At 45.9% G+C, this 17,297-nt stretch overlaps 1 protein-coding gene across 4 annotated transcripts in view; it reads left to right on the top strand.

Moving 5' to 3' along the window:
* Window positions 1–17,297, top strand: part of LOC119389923 (glycerophosphocholine phosphodiesterase GPCPD1) — a 151,905-nt gene that overhangs the window by 80,300 nt on the left and 54,308 nt on the right. For all 4 annotated transcript variants that reach the window (XR_007415497.1, XR_007415499.1, XR_007415500.1 and 1 more), the window contains exons 6-8: window positions 331–441; window positions 6,699–6,861; window positions 10,987–11,122. Coding sequence is in view for 1 of the 4 variants with exons in the window: in XM_037657359.2 (XP_037513287.1) it covers window positions 331–441; window positions 6,699–6,861; window positions 10,987–11,122 (410 nt within the window). In the remaining 3 variants the exon portion in view is untranslated. The remainder of the gene's footprint in view (window positions 1–330; window positions 442–6,698; window positions 6,862–10,986; window positions 11,123–17,297) is intronic.

The following is a 17,297-nucleotide window of genomic DNA, read 5'->3' on the forward strand; positions in this document are numbered from 1 at the left end:
CACGTTGCCACATTTCGTTGTTGCCTGGATAAGAATGCATGGCCACCGTTGTAGCAACAGAAGTGTTGTGCTGCTAAGCACGTGGACTGAGGTTCAATCGCCGGCAGCGAGGAAGGAAACGGTGAGGTGGGATCAGTGCGATAAAACGAAAGTCGTGTGTCAGGCACGCAGGTGCAAAGCTTCGCTTGCCCCCATTTTCCCGATAGGGCGTCTGACTTTTTCTTTTTGTCAGTGAATTGTGCTCAACTTGCTGCATGTTTTAGTGTCAAAGTTAAAATTCCAGTCTCTTTGCAATGCAGTCGTATTCTCACAATGCAACCTCGTTTTCAGGTTATGAAAGAAGGTGAATATGAGTTCAAGAAACAGAATCAGTTTGGAAACCTGTATGTGCCTGAGGACTTTGTCATCTTCCAGGCACAGGTTATGGACTCGTCCAATATTGTGAGTTCCACTTTACCCTGTCGCAATGAGAGATGTGCACAATTGTCCAGAGTACTAGAGCACCTCATTTTTGCATCATTTAATCTTTTTCTTTCTTTCTCTCTCTTTTTTTTGCAATTAAAAAAAATTAAAGGCGGTTCACATTTAGTGGCTTTGTCAGTATTGTCTCTGAGGGTTGATCAGCACTTCGAGACGGTAAGAGATCTACAGAGCACTATGTGAAACTGTTTTAGGCAGAAGGGGTCTAAATGTGCAATTAGAGGCAGCAATTACCACGTTGTGAAACGCCCAGACAGCATGGCTGCAGGTTGTCTGGCTCTCTCTGAAGCCTGGAATGAGACATTGTGGCCCTCGGAGCCCACGTTTGTTTGCAGTAAATATAATGAGGGGCCTCTTGGAACTGGACAGACCTAACTACTTATCACTGGGGTGGAGCTTCGGCATTGACACGCCTTTAGATAGAGCTATGAAGACCTGTGTGCACATTTTGAGGCACTCACCTTGCCTGCATGCGAGTGAGAGAATGCTTGGTTGCGCTCTTGTCTCCCCGAACCCTGTCTTTCTGTCTCTTGCTCCTTCCATTTGGTCCACTGTGACATTCCAGCAAGCTCACTCGGTTGATTTTGACATTGGGCTTTCCGGTCTGTTGTTTCAGGCTGTGTTAGACGAGGAACGGGCCGCGAGGTAAGTCGGCCCGCTTCACTCTGCTGCATCCAACAAGTCGCTCAGTCGTCGTTGCCGGCTTCACCCCTAGCAACATGTGCCTCCCCCGTTCAAGTTCGTCACTGTTGCTGCCGTCGAGTTGTCCAAGGAGAGTCCTTGACGATGACCAATCACGACAGCGGTGCCAATTTGGAGATGGCCTGACTGGGCGGCACCGCAGGTTGCATTGTTGACCGTCCCGGTCCATCACTGCCTGCTCCCCCACCACCCCTGCCAGCCTCGCCAACACTTTTTCCCCTCCCCCATTTTCTCTTTTGGGTCATTTTGCCACCTGTGCCCACTGTCACAATCAGCAGCTCGGCAGTGGTGACATTTTGAACGAGCTTTAGCTCAAGATCCAGTTCCAGGGACAGTGAAAATAGCAACGGTCAATGACACCCGGCAGCTGTATGTTGTTCCATGCAGTCAAGTGGACTTCACAGTTCCTTTGCTATCTACTTTGTATTTTCCTTTTTTTTACCCCGTTATCTTCTCCGACCTGTCGACACGTCTTGTTGGCTTCAACCTGAGTTTGCTGCTCTGTCAACGACTACCTGGCTGGTTTATGTCAGCGAACCAAGCATCCACATAGGTCCCGTTCCCTGTGTGTGCATGGTTGTATGACTGTGATTGGATTATAAGTGGTGACTGAGATGGGACCTCGCTAGTGCTAGGCAAGATGGTGCGGGTGTTTCCGAGTCGTCAAAGAAAAGGTGGGGGAGGGGCTTGCTTGTTGAACTTCTCGTAATATAAATTTACCCGTTTGGTCCTGTAAGGTTGGCAAAAAGTTGTCACTTATCAATCTACTAAAAAAGAAACACAGCATTGAGAAGTGCTGTGTGGTCAACACGTGACGTTGCTTCTAAATTTTCAAACTGGTAAAAAAAAAGTTATGCAGGCTAGACTTTCCATTGGAGCCCTTTTCTGAAAGATATTCGGAAAAATTTTTATTTTAGAATGAAAAACTGCAGCAATGTGTTGCGACCGAACCTTAGTGCAGGAACACCTTACCTGTTAAAAATAGCCACTTTTTTTTGCTTATGAAGAAGCACTTTGTCCAACAAAAAGCACCTTTCTCATTAAATCTCTGGAAAGCTGCAGTAGGGATCTCCTATCGCCATGCCACATTTCTGAGTATTAATTAGCCTTTGAAGCCCCTTTTCTTGTGCAGGATACCATGGCCATAGCCTTCGTGGCTGGCCTCCTAGACTTGGGTTTCTTTTTTCACATACAGTGAGAAGGTTAATGAAATCCAAAGTTTGACGGCAACCCGTCTGACCGGGGAAGTCCATAGTGTAAACACGAAAAGATACACCGACCAAAAAAAGGAACACAGTTTACTTGACGTTTCGGCCCCCATACGGGAGCCTTGTTCACAATAAGAGCCATTAGGATGGCACAGTGTATTTAAGTACGCCTAAGTACGTGACATAAGCAGCGATATACATTGTCGGAAGCGTCCCATCACTCCTGTTCAGCGTGTGTGCAGTCGTCAGTATATGCAGGGATTCCAGGTGTAGGCATGATGCAAGCTTCTTTTCTTTGGCCAGAACACGTGCACTTGACCAGTCAATTTGGTGGCTTGTAGATTTCACGTGCTCAGCGAGGGAATTCGAGGCAACGTGCCGTCTTCTGACGTCATATTCGTGTTGTTTGATTCTTTTCTTGAAGTCGCCGCTCTCACCGATGTATTGCTTGTCGCAATCATGGCAGCCTATGGCGTAAACAACACCCGGGAAATTTTCGCTCGGCAACTTGTCTTTTATGTGGACTAGGGCGTTCCTCAGCTTCCAAGCTGCAGCATGCGCTATTTCGACATCATACCTGCGCATGATGCGGGCGATGGTCTCACTTGTTCCTAGTACATACGGGATGGCCATTCACTTCTTAAGAGACTGCTTTGAACGCTGCCTACGTGGTCGCGATAGTTGCTTATGCACAGTGGAAAAGAAGGACGGGGGGGTATCCGCACATGTTTTTCTTCGAAGATGTTCTCAGTGTCACGCTTGTAGTCATCTTGACTTGTACAAATGGTTTTGGCTCGCTGGAACAGGGTAGCGGGAACAGAACGTTTGTGTGAATGCGGATGCACTGAGTTGAAATGTAGATACTGTCCTGTATGTGTCGACTTCCTGTACAAGTTGAAGGTGAGACCAGTATTACCCGTTTCACGAGAACATCAAGAAAAGGCAGGCAACCGCTGACTTCTTGCTCGACAGTGAACTGAATCGCCTTTTCATGACATCATGGTTTCACTTGATGTCAAGTCTTTATTCACAAGCGTTCCAGTAGAACTGGCTGTAAATGTTTGCACCGCTGCCCTTGAGTCTGACGGGACACTGCCCAAGAGGTCTCCAATTGACGTTCCAGACATGTCCCGTCTCCTTAGGTTCTGCTTATCCAATACCTACTTCGTCTTCCAACAGAACTTCTACATGCAAGTGCATGGTACTGCTATGGGCGCATCTATCTCCGTTTCTGCTGCCAACCTTGTTATGGAAGACATCGAGCGTCGGGCGTTCGCTTCATTTGCCCCTTCTCCAAAGGTCTTTCTGCGATATGTTGATGATTGTGTCTGGATAATTACCAAAGATGCCCTCACTGCTTTCACTGCTCGCCTGAACAGCATTGAAAAGGCGATTCAGTTGACTGTCAAGCAAGAAGTCAGCAGTTGCCCGCCTTTTCTTGATGTTCTCGTGAAACGGGGTAATACTGGTCTGACCTTCAACGTGTACAGGAAGTGGACACATACAGGACAGTACTTACATTTCGACTCAGTGCATCCGCATTCACACAAACGTTCTGTTCCCGCTACCATGTTCCAGTGAGCCAAAACCATTTGTACAAGTCAAAATGTCTACAAGCGTGACACTGAGAACATCTTCGAAGAAAGACATGTGCGGATACCCCCCCGTCCTTCTTTTCCACTGTGCATAAGCAACTATCGCGACCACGTAGGCAGCGTTCAACGCCCTCTCTTAAGAAGTGAATGGCCATCCCGTATGTACCCGGAACAAGTGAGACCATCGCCCGCATCATGCGCAGGTACGACGTCGAAATAGCGCATGTTGCAGCTCTGAAGCTGAGGAACACCCTAGTCCACGTGAAAGACAAGTTGCCGAACGAAAATTTCCTGGGTGTTGTTTACATCATAGGCTGCCATGATTGTGACAAGCAATACATCGGTGAGAGTGGTGACTTTAGGAAAAGAGTCAAACAACACGAATATAATGTCAGAAGACGGCACGTTGCCTCGAACGCCCTCGCTAAGCACGTGAAATCTACAGGACACCAAATTGACTGGTCAAGTGCATGTGTTCTGGCCAAAGAAAAGAAGCTTGCATCACACCTACACCTGGAATCCCTGCATATACTGACTGCACACACGCTGAACAGGAGTGGTGGGACGCTTCCGACAATGTGCTATCGCTGCTTACATCACGTACTTAGGCATAGTTAAATATGCTGTGCCATCCTTATGGCTTTTATTGTGAACAAGGCTCCCGTATGGGGGGCCGAAACATCAAGTAAACTGTGTTCCTTTTTTGGTCGGTGTATTTTTTCGCGTTTACACCAGTGAGAAGGTTATTGTGCCACCTGTTGTATGCATTCTTGGCTGAGGTGACTAAAAAGAGTTTGCTGTTTAATATGCACCAATTAGCCAGGCAACGCAGCTCTCTATAAAGCAACTGAGCCAGTAGTCACTGACTCCGTTTAAAGGGGTCCTGAACAACCCCTTGTGCTTGGTGAAAAAAAATAACATACAGCAGAAAGCAGGCGCTGCTGTAAACAGCTCAGCTAAATCTTCGGAGTTGTGTGCATCAAGGAGAGTTCACAAGCGGCGCACTAGGTTGCCACTTTTTCAAGCGCCCTCTCTTCACACACAGACGTGTACTCTCTCTTCAGAGGGCCATAATGCAACAAATTTTTCATCATACAACAGATTGCTGCTATTGGCTGATAGCTGACACAAACCAAGATCGGCATTTGGATCAGATGCGCTTCTTGCCATGGGGTGTTGCCGCGTGCTGGGCGCTGTGCTCTATGGTGTGCTGAAATGACACAGTAGCAACACTTGCGCAAACTGAATAGAATGAGAGCACGATCATCGCGCTCATGATGCACGTCCCCCTTGTCATCCTTCCCAGTGTAGCTTCCAGCACGCTCATCAGGATGAAAGAAAAGAGGGTGCACTTAAAGCATGCGACAAATCCTGGACACTCCTCTCCTTCTTGACTGAGTTTTGCGCCAATCGATTCGTGAGGCAACAGACTACAATACTGAGGTCAGTCGATCATTACTTAGAAAAGTGGTTCAGGACCCCTTTAAAGAGACCAAGAAAGTGATCAGCCATTGAATGAGGTACCCTCATCAGGGTTCCGAGAATTTAAAAATCCAAGAATAAGAATGGGGTGGAGCGCATTTGGCAGACATTCTCAAATCATGAATGGCAATTTACCACTATCCCTCAAAAGGTAGGTATATAACAGCTGCACCTTACCGGTACTCGCCTATGGAGCAGGAGGCCTGCGAAGAGGGTTCAACTCAAATTGAGGACGACACAGCGAGCCATGGGTGTAAGCTTAAGGGACAAGAAGAGAGCCGAGTGGGTCAGGGAACAAGCGGGTCTTAAGGACATCTTAGTCGAAATCAAGAAGGCACGGGCAGGGCACTTAGTGCGAAGGCAAGATAATCGCTGGTCATTAAGAAGAACATTCCAAGAGAAGGTGAGACAAAGTTAGGTGGGCAGATGAGATGAAGAAGCAAGCACAGGACCGGGTTGATTGGCGAAACATGGGAGAGGCCTTTGCCCTGCAGCAGGCTGGCAAGTACCCCTTGAAGGGGTACTTATCAAAAGGGTACTCTGCCGACCCTTTCCAATTAAAATTGTTCCTTTAATTTGAGAAAGTGAGACATACAGAGACTTTTCGTTGTTGCTGTAATTAAAGAATGTGACTGCCTAAATTGTGCAAGTGGATGTCTGTGGTGTAATTGAGCCATTAAAACACTGCCAGATATTTGTGATCTGAATTTTCATCTACCGTATCAAAATATTGGTCTTTTCCTGTTGCACTTGATAGGAATGTGCTGAATTCATAATTTTAATCTTGCTTAGGTCTTCCACATGACCGACTTATCCTCCCCCTTCCACAAATTCTTGTTTATGTATGCAGCAGTGGGAGGGCAGAAATGTTGAACCGCTGTAAATGCTTTGCTTCCGTTACGTGTGCGGCCAAGTCATAGCAATGCCATGAAAGCAGTTTTCATGCAGAGAATTCTGGAATGTTAGCTTTATTGTAAAAGAGACAACAAAGGGACACTGGCTTTTAGTATGAATTCAGAGTTAGAAATTACTTGCAGTGGTACATTTAGATTTTTTTTCTGTGTGATGACACACGTGCAAGAGGGTAGCCTTTGGCTGGCATTTATAATTCTTGGTTGCTACAACTTCAGACTTGCACAGTTTTGCCTGTTAACAGTCAGGGGATGTACTTGTTGGGAAGAGAAAAAAAAATCTAATTGAAATATGCTCGTTTCTTTTTTTTCATTGGCAGGCATACATGGTGGACTTCTACATGCATCGGAGTACCGATGAGGCGAGCATTCCCGAGCACATTGGTTTCAGCTACATTCTGCCGGGGAACATGAAGGAGACCTTTGGGACGTGCACTGTGCCCATTACTGGCACCCGGCACCAGCCTGTTGGCCAGCTGAACGGTGAGGCTCGTTCCTAGTGGTTGCGTGCATGTCCACAGTATTCTAAGAAACATTGTAGGATACAAGGTTTCATTGACCAGTTGCCTGCTTCAAAGCTTGGTAGCATATATGTCAATCCTTTTGCTGTAAGCAGTGCTAGCTAACACTCCGAGGAGCGCACACACTCTAATAGCCAGAGAAGTGGATGGGAGGATGGCTGCTGCGGTAGCATATATCTGGTAAAGCACCTTGTGCGTAACGTTGAAATTGCAAGTTCAGCTCTCACCTAAGGCAAGCTATTTTCTCGCCAACTTTCATTTTCCTTAACCTGATGACGAGTTTATTTGTATGGTTGTAAGCAACAAAAATGGAGGAAAGAGCCCCTCAGATCCCCTTATTCCTCTCCCTCATTGCATAGTAATACCTTGAATTACACGTAACAGAGTGTGGTTGGAGACTGCCCGGGTGCTTGCATTCACGCTAACTCTGTCTTAGAGCTGCAATATGTACGCTACCTGAAAATGCATCCCGCTATCATGGTCCCTCAATACATTTACTGGTCATGAAGCTCCTGCGTCATTCAATGGGAGAGCTTCATATACCGCCCACACTTTCCGTGCCGCGGTGCTGGCGTAGCTAGAAGGGCGACGAGGAAGCCGGCTGCTGCTGGCCGCCATTAGCAGAGTGTGCACGCGGAGCTGTGTTGTTTGTGCTGGTTGCACCCCTTTTTTCTTTTCGCGGTCACCTCATCGTGACAGCGATGCCCAACACCTGCTGTGTGCCGGGCTGTCGCTCGGGATACAAGGGCACCGTCGAAACATCTCCCTGTTCTCTTTACCAGCCGACGCAGAACAACGCGAGAGGTGGAAACGTGCAATCCCGCGTCAGGAGTCTGTCTGATTTCCGTTCGACTCCAAGTACGTTCGCATGTGCGAAAAACATTTCGATGCAAGTGACATTGTACGTGTGCACAGTCAATGGAAACATCGTTTCACTGCCTCGAGATCGACCAAGACTGGTGGAAGACGCCATGCCTAGAATTTTAGAAGGTTTGTGAGCACTACGGCAGAAGTTGTGCACTTTTTTATTAAATGCCGTCTGCACTTTTTTAGGCGCGAACAAAACAGTTTCGTGCTGGCAGTCGTCCATCCTGTCCGGCCAAAGGAGGGAGAAAACCAGGGGCATAAGTTTTTTTTCAGTGATCTTTTTTGTCATTCACTCCATCTCCCAACTTTTCATCCACAGTTTATCAAATGCAGATTTAAATAAATTCTATGTGCCTGTGCTCATGGCAATTTGATATTCTTGACAATTGCCAGTAATTGCAGCAAAAAAAAATATGCTGAGAATTTCGCCCACATTTGCTTGCAAGGCGTAGCGTAGTTGCAAAATTTGCTAACTGGAACGCCAACTTAGAACTCGTGGTCATTGCGACAGTATATGGGAATGGATAAAAAAAAAAGAGCCGCTTATATTAGAACTCGGCAGTGTTATGAAATCTGCATGCGTAAAATCAATGATGGTGATGATATATGGTGTTTTATGGCGCAAGGGCCAATGATGGCCAAAGAGCGCCAGGTCATGGGATGTGATAAGTGATGGTATTTAGTGGCTGTATAAGGGCCTAAAATTCTGCGCACTAAAGATGCTTAAAAAACAATAATTGTTAAAATCATGAAAGTGACGTGAAACATGCGTGACGATGATGAGTGAGAAGCGATTACGGTACTAAAATAAAAAGGTGTGGCATTAGCACGGATACCTCATCGACACCCTTGACTCCAAGGGCTGGGAGGCCAGTGCTTTCTGAATTGTAGATACCGCAGCAGCAACCTCTGCTGAGAGGCCGTGCTACGGAGTCCCTGGGCATATAACATTAAAGGTTTGTACATCTTTTAAAAATCCTAATAAAACCTTTTGCTTCAAAATCGCACATAGTGCCTTTCTAGCAAAAGCAGCTCACAGCAGTTTCACCTCAATCTGCGCTTTTGATTTTTAAAGCTATGTTTCAGTAATGATATCCCTCAAGAGATACTTCAAAGCTATTAATGCCAAGTTAGCTTGATATACAGGCGTATTTATTGGCACGCAAACTTCTATTTGCAGCTTCGTGATGCCCTATAAAGTGACAGTCCGAAAATGAGCGTTATGAGCAGCTCGAGCACGGCTACTCAGGAACCTCTAGCACGAAATATGTTAACCTGTCAGTCATCTAGAACCAGTCAGTGTTCGGTTTAAGCCCGAAAGCGACTATGCAGGAATCGAAAAATGTAGGAACGTCACGAACACATGCGTCACTTGACAGACACCCTTAGTCGAAACATTGCCAGCAATCAATGACTTCGGCAATTTGACAACGTGCATCATGTACCATATTGACAATACTAATCACTTCTATGATTTGTTAGCGAGAACACGGGGAATGAAAATATCTGAAGAAGTGCATTTGACGGCAAACGCTTCCGTGAACGCACAACTGCCCTACCAAGCGCGGCAGATCGATGCCCTTCTGCTTATGGTGGCGCCTCTGGTGGCCACTTTTGTCCCTATATGGAACTTTCGCGGGAGTTTTATGACCAGCAAAAAGTATTGAGGGACCATGCCGCTATTATAGTTATTTCTTTGCTTTGAGCATTGAGATCCCTTCAATACCTGCTGCTGGTGGAAAGTGAAAATATAGCAAACCAGTTATCAGTGATGTTACTGGCCGAAGCCACTTTGGCCACAGTTTCTGGAGCAGCTAGTTTGCCTTTGGGGACAGTTGCCAGGATTCTTGCATCGAGCAACGAGGAAAGCATCAGCCCAGAGCGGGAACCTTGTCTTAGTGATGGCACTCTGGATGACCAACCTTTAAAAGAGAGACGGTGCTCGAGGTACAATGGGGCAGAGACCGTAGTGCTCAGCTTGCTTGAAGAGAACTGTTCACAAACAGCAAGGTGCACAATGGGTAAATAAGTGTTCTACCACAATTGCACTTCTTCACACGTCTCTCTCTTGCTGTAAACTGGCTCCTTCCTTGACGGGCACATTGTGGACTGGACGTGTGTTTCAAAACCATATAAACATTGTGTCGTGCCGATGTTGCGAGAAGAATGCGACATGCTGCCCGCGTGTCATCGCTGTGTTGCAGTGAAGCACGTCTTATTTTATGCAGGCACACATTTCAGCTGACCACGAGACTGCTTTCTCTTTCTTTTTTTTTTTCTTTTTTCGCTGGCAGCAGCGAGGCTGGGGTGCTTCACCTGTGACTCATTAGTATCGCTACACTGCATCGCCTTGTAGCTCCTAAGGGCCGTCGTTTCCGCAGATTTGTGGCGAAATCGAGATTGGGAATTGACACATGCCACCCAAAGTTTTCGAATTAACCAGGCTGGTGCTGACCGCTGCTTCACGTTGTCCACTCAAGTTTACATTGCAAAATGTGGGACCGCAGAAAGCCTTCGAATTAAGTGGGATTTCGAAATAACCGTGTTCGAGTTAATCAGCTTTGACTGCAACTACTGTGGAATTCCAAGCAAGCCTCTTCTCCCGCTTCGCACCCCGACCATGCAACACTGGCCTGCTGGAATCCCATCCAATCCTGTTTAGCCACCTGATCTCTAAGTCCCTGCGCCTGAAAGTTGTCGTCAAAATGATTTTTTTCTCCACATAATGGTCGCACCCCGAACTTCGCGCAAGACACTTGTGACGATTTCCAGGGTCCCGCAAGCACAAGCATGGCCTTCAAGATCTGTATTCCAAGATGGTACCGGTGATGATGTAGTCAGTGAAAGTAAGGCATCCAAGATGTGTTTGTTTGTTGCTTTGCATGCTTCTCACGGTCTGATTGTGCTGCCATTGTGTTTCTCATGTTTGTTAGCTGTTGTAATGCCCTGTGCCTTGAACGAGAGCGAGATTTCTGAGGAAGTCCACAAGCACTCCGTTTTTTTTTTTCTGGTGGGAAAACTTTGTTGAAGCCGTCTTGAATTTTGGTGCCGTTCCGGGAAAGTGCCCCCCGTCCATTTTGCTGCTAATTTCGACGTTCTGAAGGGGGAGCGCTTGCTCGGGATTTTATGGTATACACCGTTTAACAGCAATGCATATTTATCTAGTTTTGATTGATCGTGTGTGGAGCCTCAAAAAATGCAGGGTGTCTTCTTGATGCAGTGTCCTACCTGATCATCAGGCCTCTGGCCAATTGTTCATGCAACTGCCGAGAGACTTACTCAAAGTTCTGGAAGAAGACAAATCGGAGTCTGGATGTGGGGCACAGAGGTGCCGGCAATGCACGCCGTACAGACAAGTAAGTTGTTTAGCTTGACCAGCAAACGTGGCATGGAAGTTTGCTGGGGCTGGTTCTAGGGCAGTTGAGGTACACTGGAACCTTGTTATAACAAAGCCACACCTGCGACGAAAATAGCTTCGTTATATCCGAAAATTCGTTATAAACGTTTATTTTTAACACTGTATCTATGACAAGACTATTCTTCATTTACTTCATTATAACAAATAATTCGTTATACTCGTTTTCGTTAAATCGAGGTTAGAGTGTAGTGCTAAATTAGCCTAGCTGCACAACTTATTTCCTACGCTTATGAGAAAGAGCCCACATGATGGCATGTATGTAGCTAAACAAACAAACAAACAAACAAACAAACAAACAAACAAAAAAGCCTACGTTAAGGTTTCAACATGCAACAGCGTAAAGTCATCAGCTTTACTGCTGTGTATTCATTAAGAATTGACCAACCAGCAGTGTGTACAGCATGTAATATGAGCTGTGGACGTTTTCAATAGATAAGTTTCAGAGAACAAATGTTCTGTATTTGAACGTGTGTGTCAATGTGTTATACACCTGCTGTGGCAACTCGGCAACTGCGGAACCCTTTCGTTGGGCGCAAGTTTAACTTGGGAGGGGTGGGTGCACTACGCAAAAATGTGCATGTGATATTTGCTACGCACTGTAAGAAACCATGAAACGCGAGAATTCTTGTGGAAATCTTTGCTGTGGCGTCCATGTAGCCTTTTGTGGTATAAAACATGTACACACTGCCAAGCCTAATTTACCACCCCCCTCAATGCTTTCTCATTTTCATCAAGAAAACCAGACTATTTATTCACATGTTCTGCGCTGTTTGTTGACTAGCCAGAGGCATTTTCTTGTGCGAAAGAGACTCCACAGCAAAAGCACATGCCAGCGTTTCTTGCAGTAACTTATGCAAGGTTGCAGTTTTGAAAACATTTTTCTCACAGGCTTTTAATAAGGTATTTAATAAGTGGCACAGCCTTTGAATTACAGTAATACCTCATTAACTTGAGCTCTCATATCTCGAAAAATCGGCTGTCGAAATTTTCCACGGTACCGAATGATTTCCCATAGGTGCAATGTATTTATTGCCCTTTATCTCGAAGTATTTCCGTGCCCACTTTCGGTTATCTTGAAATCTTGACTGAGAGTGGAACAAAAACTTCGCCGCCGAACCGTTTCACCAAATACTAACAGCAAAATGTCATACGTTTCACAAGGTTCACGCGAGGCTGCCGCGCTTACGACAGACACTGTTCCTGAATGTGAAGTCGGAACCTAGCGGCATAACAACTTTGTCAAGCAACCCCGTATCATGTCATGTGACGCTATAGACGTGCACAGAGGCATCATCAGCCTGTCTACGCCCACTGCAGGGCAAAGGCCTCTCCCATGTTCCGCCAATCAACCCGGTCCTGTGCTTTCTGCTGCCACGTTATACCTGCAGACTTCTTAATCTCATCTACCCACCTAATTTTCTGTCTCCCCCTCACGCGTTTGCCATCTCCTGGAATCCAGTCAGTTACCCTTAATGACCACCGGTTATCCTGCCGACGTGCTACGTGCCCGGCCCATATCCATTTCTTCTTCTTGATTTCAACTATGATGTCCTTAACCCCCGTTTGTTCCCTGACCCACTCTGCTCTCTTCCTGTCTCTGAAGGTTACACCTATCATTTTCCTTTCCATCGCTCGCTGCGTCGTCCTCAATTTAACCCTGTAATGCCCGAAAGGTGTTCTGCCTTGAGAAAAATTGTGAGAAAACACTCACCATATATACTCTTCTTCTAGAGTTCATTTTAAGAAAAAATGGGGTGAAATTTTATTTCGAACATAACTTGATTACTTTTAATTAAAATTATTTAATTATTTTGATTAAATGAGTAACTCAGTGTAACCTAATTATAACATGTTAAATATCCAATAACGGCTTTTATACGAAGCTTTGACGGGTTTTTTAGCTCTTTTGAGGCATTATATTTTATGTATCAAATATGATACAGTGGGCATTACAGGGTTAAGTTGAACCCTCTTTGTAAGTCTCCAGGTTTCTGCTCCGTAGGTAAGTAACTGAAAGATGCAGCTGTTATATGCCTTCCTCCTGAGGGATAATGGTAAATTACCATTCATGATTTGATAATGCTTGCCGAATGAGCCCCATCCCATCCTTATTCTTCTAGTTATTTCACTCTCATGGTTCGGCTCCGCGGTTACTACCTGTCCTAAGTAGACGTACTCCTTTACAACTTCCAGTGTCTCGCCACCTATCGCAAAGCGCTGTTCTCTGCCGAGATTGTTCCACATTACTTTAGTTTTATGCATATTAATTTTCAGACCTACTCTTCTACTTTCCGTATCCGGTTCAGTAATCATGAGCTGTAATTCGTCTCCCGCGTTACTCATCAATGCAATGTCATCAGCGAATCGCAGGTTACTGAGATACTCTCCATTAACTCTTGCACAGAGGCAGGCCCTGCAAAATAGCACAGTTCATACACGTCGTTTAGTTTACCGTGAGAGATGCGATTTCAGCATTTTATTTACGCAAGGCACGTCACACGGACTTTTCCGTCGGCCGTGCAGTGTGTTGAGGATAACGCCGCCAAAGCAAAGCAAGGCACTTATGCTGCAAAAAAAAAAAAAAAAAAAGAGGTAGCCCTAATCAAAGAAGCGGATTTGAGGCTCGAAGTTTCCAGACGTCAAAACTGCGCCGATTGTGTGGTTGCATCGTGCGAGAGGAGCCCCTTTCCAGTCACAACATTGACACAGAAGGCCGATTCTCTGGACCTAACGGTGGGCTACACTGATCTCGCCTGCAACATCGGCTGGTTTGACTATTTTCTTAAGCGAAACAACGTGGCGTCATGCACAGTGATCACGGCAGTGTTGATGCAGCTACTCAAGGGGTGACGACATCAGCCGAAACAAAAAACATGCTTTGCTTGATGCGAAATAAAGTTGAGTGCAGCGGCACGGACAATCCCCACATGCGACGTGTTAAGCAACTCGAGAAAGCTTTGGTAGGTGTAAGTGTTACTGAGAGGCAGACCAGCCGTAATCGATCTTTCTGCACTAAATAATAATGTTGCAGTGGCTTAGCTCGGCTATGCCAGGATATACGTAGCGTTAGCAAAGGTTCAGCTGATTATTCTTAGCTTTCCTGATTGTCTAGGATTAGCTTGATTATCATGTTTACTGCTGCTCCAATGACACACACACGGTATACGTATTATGTGGCACATGTATATTTAATTTGCCAGGCAACTACTTCGGGATCTGATGAGTTACGCTTCTCCGCTCTTCTGCGCCGTTGAGCAGAACTTGCGCTCTCCTTCTCCATGGCTATACCACACTGGCACACGCCAGTCAGAGGCGCTATCAAGCAGCTCTAGCGCAGTGCCAGACGGCGACTGCACAGTGAAGGCGAATAGCTGCGCGCGCGCCGGCACCAGTACGTCTGCCACGGCTAGGACGTCACTCCTCTGGAAAGCGCAGACCGGCGGCGGTGGAGTGCGCGGGAGTTGCCGGCTCCGGTGCGCCAGCTGTGTGACATCACTGATCCTCACGCATGCACAGCACGGCTCTTGAGGAGGCGCGCGAAACTGGCTCGAAACTGGCCAGTGTAGCTAACGCTACAAAAGACATTGCCGAAAAACATAGCTGGTTGATAGCTCTGGTATGTCATTATTTTTCTTTAAAACCTTTATGAAGAGCCAGTTAGACGCTTCTGTTAAGCAACTGGTCAGTAGTGATAATGTTTTTAGATAGAACTGGACTTCTCAATAGAAGTTGCACAACTTTGCTTATCTCGAAAATCTGCTTATCTCGAAATTTTTTCTGGTTTTTACTACTTCGAGCTAACGAGGTATTACTGTAGATTGGATGGCTGTCATATGTTGGCACGAGTTGGTTTTTATGCCATGGCTACCCTAAAGCGCAACAAAGCCAAGTTGAAACATGACTGGATGGGTTCTGTGTTGTAGAGAGCCTCATAATTTAGAGATGTAGTAGTGTCACCTGTCACTCTCAGCTGTGGAAGCTTTGTGGCCACTCTATTTTTTTTAGAATACATATGCTAGTAGTCCCCTGAAGAAAAATTGACAAAAAATGAAAGGAAACCAAGAGTGTAAAAACAAGACTTGGTCGTTAGCAAATCTACTGGCCTAGGGAAATCTTTGAAAATGCACCTCTGAGGTGTGTGTGCTTACAGTGACGGCTATACAGACATGATGAACTGAACATAGTATACTTTCATTGTGTTTATTACATCGAAGTGGAAGGGAGAAAAAAAAGTGCCCATCATTTGTGCCAGCCTTGGAGCTGATGCAATTGGAGCTAAGAACCACAAAAGCACTCGTGTGCTTAATTTAGGTGCACATGAAAGAACTCAAAGGGGTTAACATTAATACGGAGCCTCCCATGATGCTGCGCCTAGCAATTAGATTGCAGTTTTGTCATCTAACACCCCAGAATTTACTTAATTCAATTTGTGAAAGGCGAGTCGTCTATAGCACCTCAGTGGTGAAGAAAATATCTGATGTGCTTGGTCAGATAGGAAACCCTAATGGAACTCGGCATGTCCACAGCAAATTCACTGTAAAATATGTCGCAGCAGTGCACTCGCCAAACAAGCTTTTATTCGAGGTAAAAACGCCTGTTACTTCTGATTGCTCTTGCTGGGAATTTATCCTTTCCTTCGAGTTCAGGCTAGCTTCTTTCAACATGAGAATCGTGGAGAGTGAGCTTGGGGATACCTCTTGCAAGTGGCAGCACCCTTGTGATCACGGATAGATTGCTAGCAAGATACAAGCATTGTCAATGACACCAGTTTTCTGAACAATTGAGATCGCTTGCAAGATTAGTAAGAGGTTGTTGCATTGAGTACTACTGCATCCGTGGTTACTCATACTCATGCAAAAAAAGCTTCACTTTGACAGCCACTGTGTGGTGCGGAAATTGAAAAAGGAATTTGCAAAGCCGTATGTAGCGGAGACATTTGACTGATGGCACCAGGTTCTTTACTGCTTCAGTCTACCATTGTGGTAGCAGTGGTACTTCGTTATATTGAAATTACTGATAAACATGGCTTGTTATAATTGAGCTAAATTTGGTACACTGCTGGCATACTCAACTGTATGAGCTGCAAGCCGTGCAATAGAAATATTAAGGGATCAGTGTGATTTTTGTTTTTTCTGTTGACTGGTGAATGCTGTCTACTGTTCAACTGTTTACTCACGAGAGACCTGTCTGTCAGCGGTGGCAGGAAAATTTAAACAAACTGCAGCACCTACTTCAGGCTTGATCAAGGACCTGTTTCAACTTAGTGAAGCCTCATTAATACGTACCTGCCGGGAACACGACATAACTACGCATTAACCAGCAAGTACAAGTTTGCATCTTCTGACTTGTGCCGTCACCGCCAGCAAAGAAATAAACAAGTACAGTGGCACAGACAATATTACCTCAAGTATCCATTACAACACCTTCTCTTTCTTTTTTTCAAAGGGCAGAAAAGATTCTGGCTCTCTCGCACGACCGTCCGATAGCGTACGGTGATGACACCAAGGAGTATTTCAAAACTATTGCAGGGTCTGGGACACGCAGCGTCTGACATAACGACAGAGCGGACAGTATCGGCTTTCTGCATTACATGTGTATGCGTCTGTACCGCGATCTGCCACTAAATGAAAACTGAGTTTCATTGAAACATGGTATGACCACATGGAGCCGTTCGTCCCTGGCTAGTTGCATGCAGCGCGTCACCTACTCAGCTCACGCCATCACTTCCGGGCGTCTTACTGTACTGTACGCATGCGTTTGCCATGTGAGTTTTCTTTGTACCCACTCCGCTCAAGACCGTGCACAGATACGGCAATTAGCTAGTTGGATTATCGCAGTGATGACGAGCTTCCTGCAAGCGATGTGCATTCTGCATCTCCACGATGCTATAGCGGCCCTGGTAGCGGACGGAGAAGAGTTTGGGTGGCTGCCTAATAAAAGTGTGCAGCATGGTTACAACAGTGCTGCGCTTGCTGTACCGTAAGCGCGCGCTTGGCATTACAGTGTCAATGCAGCGAGGTTTCTCGGCGCCCATGATGCTCAACTCGGCAACAGCAAGCTGCTTTCGTTTCTGCAAAGCGGCGTGCACTTGAACGTGGTTCCGCACAACGAGG

The sequence above is a fragment of the Rhipicephalus sanguineus genome, chromosome 1, assembly GCF_013339695.2.
Source record: "Rhipicephalus sanguineus isolate Rsan-2018 chromosome 1, BIME_Rsan_1.4, whole genome shotgun sequence".
Classification (NCBI taxonomy): domain Eukaryota; kingdom Metazoa; phylum Arthropoda; class Arachnida; order Ixodida; family Ixodidae; genus Rhipicephalus; species Rhipicephalus sanguineus.